General features: G+C 32.4%; 1 protein-coding gene and 1 long non-coding RNA gene across 4 annotated transcripts; one reads left to right on the top strand and one right to left on the bottom strand.

Moving 5' to 3' along the window:
* Window positions 1-3,524: 3,524 nt before the first annotated feature.
* LOC106621491 (uncharacterized) lies at window positions 3,525-7,592 on the top strand. 2 transcript variants are annotated; one of them, XM_014240387.3, is made up of 5 exons: window positions 3,525-3,681; window positions 4,023-4,144; window positions 4,271-4,471; window positions 4,525-6,708; window positions 6,768-7,592. In XM_014240387.3, exons 2-4 carry the CDS (start codon window positions 4,043-4,045, stop codon window positions 4,609-4,611), a joined length of 390 nt encoding a protein of 129 aa, XP_014095862.1. In that variant the 5' UTR covers window positions 3,525-3,681; window positions 4,023-4,042; the 3' UTR covers window positions 4,612-6,708; window positions 6,768-7,592. The 2 variants fall into 2 exon arrangements, with proteins under 2 accessions (XP_014095862.1, XP_014095861.1); XM_014240386.3 differs by having other exon boundaries at window positions 3,557-3,575.
* LOC118681222 (uncharacterized) lies at window positions 7,581-9,007 on the bottom strand. Of its 2 annotated transcripts, none has more exons than XR_011395316.1 (3): window positions 7,958-9,007; window positions 7,735-7,907; window positions 7,581-7,668 (listed from the first exon to the last, which is right to left on the bottom strand). It is a non-coding gene; the product is annotated as an uncharacterized lncRNA (long non-coding RNA). The 2 variants fall into 2 exon arrangements; XR_011395315.1 differs by having other exon boundaries at window positions 7,735-8,102; window positions 8,159-9,007.
* Window positions 9,008-10,587: the final 1,580 nt, after the last annotated feature.

Here is a 10,587-nt window from a genome sequence, read left to right as displayed (position 1 = left end):
TCAACGATATTTTTAACGCGTGTAATAATTTTTTTTGTGCTGGCGCGTTGTTGTCTTAACTCGTCCACAGACATTGCAGAACAGGATCTTGTATAAGCTTTATAGAGGCTTCAAAATTATTTTATTTAACAATAATTCTACTTCTAGTGAGTAGTTAAGCAATAAGTGATTAGTTAATTTTACCGCAAAAACTTATGTATAATATGAATATGCAACGAACATGCGAAAACGAGCTGCAGGCAGTGGCAACGAGAAGACTTAGCGATGGCAAGCAGGTCTGCTGTGCTGTGTGTGAGCAATGTTAGTGTATCCAATGGTACAGATGTCCAATGGTGACGAAGTTCAATGGGTACAAATACTAAAAATTAAGCCAACGTATCATATTTGATATACAATAGTTTAATGGCAAAATGTCTGAAATCGGCCACAAATTAGCCCAGCTCCCATATACTGCATATAATGAAATTGCGTGAAAACATGTTCTCGAGTATACTTGAGTAATGCCAAACATTAACATAATCAGTCCAGATCTTTCCCTAGCCCTAATCCTCACGACATAGTGATTTCCATCAATTTTGCTGTGTGGGTCAATATATGTTATGTTTTAATGCAATTAAATAGTAAATTGTTCCTAAAAATAAAGGAGTTTAGAGCTGTATATGAATGAAATTGGTCTAGACGTTGTTCGAAACTTCATATCCATAATATACTGATTTCCGCGGTGTTAACGGTTGTCCCGTTAATCGAAAACCTATAAAGTGCTGGAACTAAGCTCTAAATTAAGATACAAACCTGTAATTTGGCGCAGTGATTCACAGTGCAGAGGGACCACTATCGTTTAAAATTTTTGAATAATAATAGGTTTAAAGTGGATAGCTTTAAAACCACTAAAGCTATGTATTTATCATAAAGCAAATTTACTGAGAAGAAATAGAGTCAGCACCTCTTTGTTCAGTGTGAAAATTTGCGAAGAGCAACTGCTCTCACTTTTTACATGCTACATTTTACATTCCATTTTTTCTTTCATTTTACAGTATATAAATCCAGCACCAATGATAATTTCAGAATAAAACTTGTCCTAAATAGTGCTTTTAAGGTAGTCCATATCACGTCTAAAAATTCTTGAAACAAACCATAACTTTTCAAGCCCTCAATATACCGAATATATGGACCCCAATTCCTATGGCTGAATTTTTAGAGAAATTATCGGTCAAACTTTAAGAGTTAACAAGCAATTTTTTTTTGTTTTGGTATACCATATCGACCAATGCCTTCCACACAAATAACTATTGCTACTCCAACTCCAACTTATTCTCCAACTCTGACCACAAACTGTAGTCCAAAGAATTCAAATCTGATCTTTTAAATGGCCAGTCACCTGCAGCTATTAAAACAGGAATGTTGTTTTCGGCCACTGCTTGGTGTCCTTTAGCAAAATTTTGTTGGAAGATCCCATGTTCTTCATTAAAAATAATATTTGTTAACTGCTTTACCATGCCTTCTAAAACATCCTGCTATTAAGCTGGTTGACGAGGTGTAACGCCTTTGCAGGAGACAACCCATCAAACCATTAGAGCAGCTGGATAGTGACCACGTTTGAAATACATTTTTTGCGTCTTTGTAGTTTTTGCGTGGATTTTGTCGTTTTGTTTACTAAAATCTTCATCATCTGTTAAAAATAAACGGTATAATTTCATGTGGAGATAATTTCGAATAAGTTTTGACATTGATCTCGTCGATATATATATTTCCCTTGACATAATTTTCTGTTTTCCTACGGGGATTTGTGCGAACTCGTTCGCGAACAGTTTTTATGGCTGAATTGATTCGAACCACGCTCTTTCTGTCATCAACTGTAGGCGTTTGTGAAAAACGATCAATACTGCGATAAACATGCACTCTCGAAATATTACGTGTTTTGAGAAGAAAATATCACTTGCGCTTTTTCACACTTATGTATAGCAATTAATGCAATACCATTTTCTTGAGCTCCCCACTCAATTGTTAATAAGCGAAAGCAAACACTTAGCTGGTTATTATATGTACGTGAGTTGACACTGCATAAAAATTATAGTCATAAAACAAGTAAGAAAGGGCTAAGTTCGTGCACAACCGAATATTTCATACTCTCTAATTTGTATGCCAACATTATACTTATGTTCAGTTAATTTTGCTCATACGGTATATAGCCAACCGGAGTTTACAAATTTTATATTAGGTATATGAAAGATAGAGGTATTGATTTTATCTATGTTTGGCGTTACTAATTATTATTAAGAGAAAAGATGCTCTCTGAGTTTCATTAAGGTACCTCGCATACTATCACCAATATATAAGGAATTAAGGATGTTTGAATATCTAGGACAAGTTTTCACCCGATTTTATTCATTTTAGGTACAAAGAAACACTATTGTTAGAGAAATATATTCCCTTAATTTCATTAAGTTAACTCACATATTGACCGATATATGCGTTGTAAAATCAACTGGAAATTCGAAAATCTGTATATCAGGTATATGGGCTAAAAGGATGTTTTGAAACGATTCAACCCATTTTTGACAAATATATACCTACATACTATTATCTGGGAAAAATTATCTCCATATAAAGATAGTCATTCACACTGGACGATTTTGATAATTTATATATTGTATATATATATACATAAAATCATATAAAAAAAAAAAATATATATATATATATATATGGTTCTGATATTATGTATGATTCTAAATTACAGTTTTGTATTTTAATTTGCGGGTAGTTATGGCACCTTATGTGTTTACGTTTAATGGCGTTTTCTGGGTGTGGTAGTGGTCCGACAAAGCTCATCTACAATACCAAACGTTTTATGGTGCCCAGAAATACGTGTACCAAGTTTCCTCAAGATATTTAAATGTTTACTCAAGTTACAGCTTGCACGGACGGACATACAGTCACCCGGATTTCACGTCACGTCATCCTGATCATTTATGTATTTATATGTAACTCTATATCTATCTCGATTAGTTTTAGATGACACAAACAACCGTTAGGTGAACAAAAATAGTATACTCTGTGGCAACATGTTGCAAGAGTATAATAATTAGATTCTTCGAGTTTATACCCGCGATGTGATTGTAATCTTTGTAACAGAATTTATGGCGGACTAAGTAATTCCCCATTGAAAACATGTTTTATTGATTGGTTTTTTAAACAAAGAACGCTCAATAAGAACGATTTTACAAGCCGAGAAAAATATAAAAAAATATTATAATAATACTCAAATTGTCCAATATTAACGAATGATTGATTAAGGTTATAATTCTGGGTAATGTGTTTAGTAATTATGTCGTGTCATAGAAATGTGCTATCGAAATGTTTATATCTTGAGAATTACAAAAATTTTATCCCCCGTAAAAATAATTAATTTATCATGTGGCAACATCCCTCGAATCTTTTGACATATTGCTGTTTATGTTTCTGACACCTTTAGAAGTATTTATAGAATGACCAAAATAAATACGATGAAATAACGAACAAAGAAGGAAATTTTCTAAACACCAAATACTTTGTTCCACTTCTGCAACTAAACTGTCTGTGTCTTACGAAAGAGTTGTTATACACATATAAATATTTATGTGTATATATATTTGTTATTAATTGGATATATAAATAATTAAGATTAAAATTGTACAATAAGTACGTAAAATGCTTTAGCCATGTAAAATGTATAAAGTATTAAGAGTTCATAAATGAGTATTTTTTTAATTACGTGGCTTTGATTTTGTTTTTGCTATGACATCTTTAATGGAGTAATAAATCTATTTTTAAATAAAATAAATAAATTAAACTGCTCATTTGTAGCTAACAAGAAATTAAACAATAAGGCTCGGAAAACAAAATATGCCAATAATATTTTGTTGTCGTGTAAAAGTTAATTATTGGAAAACATGTCAAGTAGTGAGAAGTGTTTACTATTTAGTTAAGATAAAATTGTGAAATTTGAATTTCCATCAGTAATACATACTTAACGGTTGCAGAGTTATGAAATTACTTTAAAATGGAGTGGTATCCTGAAGAAGATGAAGAAGAGTTGATGTATTCGCCAGCTTTATTGGCTAGAAGAGCATCTGAGAGCTGGATCGTTGAGCCACCGGTCGAGGTTACTTTAAATATTTAAAAACAAATGTATATATGTAGAATGCGGCTTAAAAGTGTATAAATTTTAATTTATATGTTGCATTTAAAATGTGTTAAAAAAAAAACATATACATATTCTTATTTTTAGATTACTCCTATAAATGTAACTCTTCAACGAAAAAAATCGCTTCCCGATTTTCAGGATCTTCCACGTGCCACGGAAGCTATGACTCGGGAGGAGGTATCCGCATTGGGTTCGGCAAGACGTGAAGCTGTACGCCGCCAAATAGAAATTAACGAAAGACTAAAAGCGAATCCCCTACTTTATATTTTTAGTCCACAAGTTAAGGTAACATTTTTTTGTTGAAAATCGAAAAAATAGTATATAAAAATTTTTTGCAGGATTGGTTTTCTCGACAACAATTGGTGCTAGTTGTGCTTTTTGTAAATATTCTTTTAGGCTACCTTTTCGTGAAAATTTTAACATAGCAAAATTTATTTAAAGCCTAGTATACACAAATGAAAATTTACGGTTTTAGTTAAATATATCAGTAATTTAAAGTTATAGTCGCATTAATGTTTGCAAAATTTTGATAAAAATAACATTTTAAATCCAGTGTTTCAATGAGCATTACATATGCTTTATATACTTAAAAGTTTTGTCGTTCACTATTATGCATTTGGTCAATTCGCTCGAAGAGACTGTTTTTATGCAATCCAATCACATACTGTATTTTTTAATGGATTTAAAAAGTATTCGTGATATAGTTCACTTATTTAAAGATTTTGCTTATCAGAAACATTGGACTCTTTCTCTTATCTATTGTAGGAAATGGACATGTACTTGTACACAAAATAAAATGGTCAGCACCAAAATATTAATTGCATATCAATACATATTAGAGTGGAGCGAAAATTTTTTTTTTTTTGCTTAGCCTGAGCGTAAAATCTGTAGATTATAAAAAAAGAAAAGTTTTGGACAAAAAAAAAATTTTTTTAACATCTAGAGGCGGAGCACTCAGTTTTAAAGTTAATTTCCGAGTTAAAATTTTTATCTCGTAAAAAAATTTTGATAAGTATTCTAAAAGCTGTGGAGAGTCCTCTTTCTAGCCATTAAAAGTTATCAACTTAAAAAAAAATTGTGTGGTCATTATTAGAGTTTTAATAAAATGTCTTAAACGACCACATGATTTCCTCATGCGTTAAAATAAATTTTGAGTCAAAAACCGTTCACATAATTTTTTCTTGTCCAAAAATTTTAACTCTTAATTTACTTTAAAACTGAGTGTGCCGCCTCTAGATGTTAAAAAATAAATTTTTTTTTGTCCAAAACTTTTCCTTTTTTATAATCTACAGATTTTACGCTCAGGCTAAGCAAAAAATAACTTTTTTTCGCTCCACCCTAAAATGTATGTATATGCAACTAATATTTTGGTGCTGATTACTTTATTTTGTGTACAAGTACATGTCCATTTCCTACAAAAGTATAGATAAGAGAAAGAGTCCAATGTTTCTGATAAACAAAATCTTTAAATTAGTGAAATCAAAAATATCTATAAATAACTTACATAGAAAATTGTAAGTTTGTATATGTAAGATTAAATCAAACATTAATTTAACAAATAATATTATTTAATCTAGAGTAACAACTAGTTGTTTCTTCAGTGCGAATTGACCTAATTGTAACAAAATAAATATTAATTCGATTCTTGTTTAAATCCCTATACAAAAAATCATTTGTTTTTACTTTTGTTTAATATATAATATAATATTTTTTACTTGCATTATTCAGTGGTTAAAATTTATATTACCAGGTGTTGACAAAACATTTTTCTTCGTGTCCGAGATGTTTATATTAAAATCAATATAATTAACTCAAATATACATAACAAAAATAACATAGGTATATATAAATACATATGTGATATAAATTCAACCACAGACGCTAAATTTAATATATTGGGTTCATGTAAAAAAACATCAAGAGGACGAAAATCTCTATATTAGGGATATGAGGTTTACGTTTTAGGTCTAGACCAATTTCGGTCATATTCAACGCACTTTATTTTAAAGAAAACTTCTCCACTTAATTAAATTCATTAATATATCACACATATTGACCGACACAGACAGGTTTAAATTAAGGTGGAAATCACTATATGTTATATGTATATTGGGATAAGGGACAGCTTAAGACTAATTGCATTAACTTTTTACATTGTTTACCAATACTCGAAAACATATTTTCACTTAATTTTGTGAAGACAGAAAAATTCTCAAATTTATGTTTTTCTTATCGTTTACTTCACATGGGAAAAATCTCCCATATTCGAAAATGTTCCCTAACTGTAAATGTAATATTTTTCATGTGAAATCATAAAATTCGTTCACAAAGCCGTTAAGAGCGAAAAACTAACTTTAAAATGTAATGTAAACAACTTTTTTTATTAAACAAGCTCTATTAATAAAGCACATTAAACGTGTTTGGTCAACACCAAAGAAAATGTAAACGCATATTGGAAGAAGTTGCATGATTCCCTTAACAGCATGGGGTCACGATTGAAATCAATTGCAGTATGGAAAAAGGTAACCAATGATTGTCGATTGTTCGTCCGTTCTAGCTGTTTTAATCCTTTATTCTTTAGACTTCCAAAACAGGTTTGGATAGACCAGAAAAGATATGTTCGGGGTCCAGAATGCGCAAAATAAAAAAAGACCGGCGGTGGACCGTGTAAAGAGTTTCTGTTCTGGAATAGTCCATTTTGGATTTAACAGCAACAATTCAAAGCGTGGAAGGTGGCAGAGCTTTTGGTTTACAAACTAGGTCAACTAACACAATTGATAGCAACCTGTGCGAGACAAGCAAGAATAAAGAATATGATGTAGGCCCAGATACAGAGGAGCAAAGTTTTATGAACAATAGCTTTGACTTGCGAAAGTATCAGTGAATACAAACGAAAAAAAAAACCCTGTACACGAGCCAAAACCACAAACGCAGAATAATACTAATACTTTCGAGGTACTGAGTATCGAACTGAAAATATAAAAAGAAATATGTGTTAACTTAACTAAGAGTCTACAAATACGGAGTGAACACTACAAAGAAATAGAAAATTAATTAAGGAAATTAGAAGAAGACATTGAAATGTGCAAAAAACTCAAGTTAATTTACTAACAGAAACACAACATCACAATGTAGACATTGCAGGCCTTAAAAAAATAGAAGTAGAACGTTCACTATAACTTATATAGGCCCAAATCGAAGTTCAAAAACTAGAAATATTCGCTGCAAAGAGAAACTTAGGCAATAACTATATTGCCTTATATACATATGTACATACATCTTTTCTCTAATTTTAATTTTCCTTTTTCTGTAATTAATTAACGATATTTACTTTATTTTAACACATTTTCTTGAAGTTTTACTGGAATTAATATGTTAATAAAAGCACATTTTTAAACTTTCAAAATTTATAATTATTCCCCAATGGTGTTGGAGGAGTTGGGTTCGGTTTCATCAGACAGTACTGGTTCATAAACTTCAGCCTGGGAAAGTTCATTTGAAATAAAATTTATGCCATCGCATCGATAGTTAAAACAAATGTTGTGTACCTTTTTAAGAACGTAATGCATCTCTCTAGCTGCCAGTACACATCTCCATCTATTTTTCAAAACACTTTGTCATTTCCACAATATTACGCGCGCGTGCATGTACTTCATTAAACTTACTTTCTGAAGATCCTTCTGCCGCCGATCGGTGGGGTATTAGCAGCCAAGTCCCTCGCCTGTGAAAAATATTAAATTTAGTCATTGAAAGATTTAATTAAAATTGTACCTAGCAACTAAACGTTACTTGTGGCTCGCACATATTCCTGTTCCATTGAAATACGTATCTGACTCGTATACCGAATTGATGAATCGTGGCAGACTCCAGGGTGTGTATCATCAACATACCTTATTTTCATTTTATCATTACATACCTTCAGATAAACTTTTATTAACAAACGTATATAACAAGAAAATTTAATAAAGTTACCAGCAAAACATTCTTTAATATACTCCTTTTTTGTTGTCATATAAGTGTTCATTGCTTTTGGGACCTATAATTTTGACGTGGCGAGGGATATTAAATTTTTGGTAAAGATTCAAACATATTTCTCGTATCTCTATTTTAGTAAGTCACGTTATCCACTGGTTGCAGAGACATGACTAAAATACGTCCAATACTTCATAAAGGATTCCCTTGAAGCTTGATTGTGATAAACCAACATCCATTTGCCTTCCCACAACTTTCGGATACGCTTCTTCACCGAAAAATCGCAAACAAGCTGATAGTTTTACAATGGTGTCTATTGCAAAACGTTTGCTTAAAACGTTAATAAATAAATAAATTTTACATTGTATTGGGTAATTCAAGAGAATTGGTCGTCTCTCTTAAATTTTTTCGGTAAATCCTTTCAGTCAGCTGCTGGCGAGAATTGTTTTGCTCTTACAATATACAAAGTCGTATACGTTTAAAGTCAACACGTACGATTTTAGATGACGCAAAATCAAAACAAAACAAGAAAAAACGTTAACTTCGGTTGCGCCGAAGCTATAATACCCTTTACACATACAAAGGCCCCTTACAAGAACTTGATTCCGAACGTTCAATTTGTATGGCAGCTATATGATAGAGTGATCTGATATGACAAATTTCTGTGGAAAATAATTTGTTGCCTTAAGCAATAACTCGTGCCTAATTTCGTGAAGATACCTCGTCAAATAAAAAAAATTTCCATGCAAGCACTTTACTCCGATCGTTTAGAGTAATATGGCAGCTATATGCTATAGTCGTCCGATCTATACAATTTCTTCGGAGATTAGATTAATGCCTTAAATAATAATACATGCCAAATTTCGTGAAGATAGCTCGTCAAATGAAAGAGTTTTCCATACAAGCACTTCATTCCGATTATTCAGTTTGTACGGCAGCTATATGCTATAGTCATCCGATCTAAATGATTTCTTTGGAGATTACATTGTTGCTTCAAATAATAATTCATGCCAAATTTCGGGAAGATACCTCGTCAAATGAAAGAGTTTCCCATACAAACACTTGATTCCGATTGTTCAGTTTGTATGGAAGCTATATGCTATAGTGGTCCGATATCGGCCGTTCCGACAAATGAGCAGCTTCTTTGTTAGAAAAGGACAGGTGTAAAATTTCAGATCGATATCTCAAAAACTGAGGAACTAGTTCGCATATATACATACGGACAGACGGACGGGCAGACAGACGGACATGGCTAAATCAACTCAGCTCGTCACAGTGATCATTTATATATATACTTTATATGGTCTCCGACGTTTCCTTCTGGGTGTTACAAACTTCGTGGCAAACTTAATATACCCTGTTCAGGGTATAAAAACATGTGTGACAGATTGCCAAAGTTCACAATAGAGTAATCGAGCATGGGAATGATTTATTCACACGAAGTTCACGATAGGGCTGATTATATGTGGTGTATGGGATCTGGTGTAATTTATGGACCCATTTTCAACATTAAAATATAGTATATTGAATATTATACGTTCACTTAACTTGTGAAGATAGAGATGTTAAAATTCTTATATTAGATATACTTGTATGGGAACTAGATTTCGTATTGACTCGATTTCATCCATTTTTGGGATCACGACATACTACGAGTATTATCATAAATAGATGCCCGCAAACTTTCATTGAGATACCTAACATCTTGACCAATATATAAGGCATAACAAAAGAATGCTTTAAATTCCCTAAAATAGGAATAGGGGGGCTAGGGGAAGTATTCACGTGATTTTATCCCTTTTGCGCACACGGATACACTGTCAACAGAAAGATATTATTTGTAAATTTCGTTAAGATATCTTGCATATGATATTGGATGTTGTTGTCGTAAGTGACCCATTTTTCATCGCCAGTCACAATGCGCTTCTAAAAAGAGACCGATTTTGTTGCGATTAGTTATTAGATGTTAGTTCGTGTGGCACCCAAACATCCAGCTTCTTTTTGAATCCAAGGCTATGCAAATGGTTCCAAACGGTTTTCTGGCTTATCTTTAGTTCCTCAGCAATTAAATAAGTGCTCACGTGACGGTCTGTTTACACTATTTCCATGATTTTATCGCAATTTTCGACGACAGGCCTCCCGTCGTGTGGTGCATCTTTGACATCGAAATTACCGGAACGGAACCTAGCAAACCACTTTGTGCTACACGTTCGTTTCCAGTATCGGGCTATAAACTAAATTAATTTTTTCAGCCGCTTTGGCTGCTTTTTCGCCTTGATTGAAGAAAATTTGTAAAATATAGCGAATTTTCTCTTTGCTGGTGTCCATCTTTGACGAGCGCTCAAAACGTACTGAGTCAATCAATCGAAAAACTGTCAACCGAACGAACTGTTTACTTGACCTAATATATGCGGTATAAAGACATCCTG

The sequence above is a fragment of the Bactrocera oleae genome, chromosome 3 (assembly GCF_042242935.1).
Source record: "Bactrocera oleae isolate idBacOlea1 chromosome 3, idBacOlea1, whole genome shotgun sequence".
Taxonomy (NCBI): Eukaryota; Metazoa; Arthropoda; class Insecta; order Diptera; family Tephritidae; genus Bactrocera; species Bactrocera oleae.
Note: the sequence above shows the minus strand (reverse complement) of the source record. Positions and strands in the feature narration are given on the sequence as shown.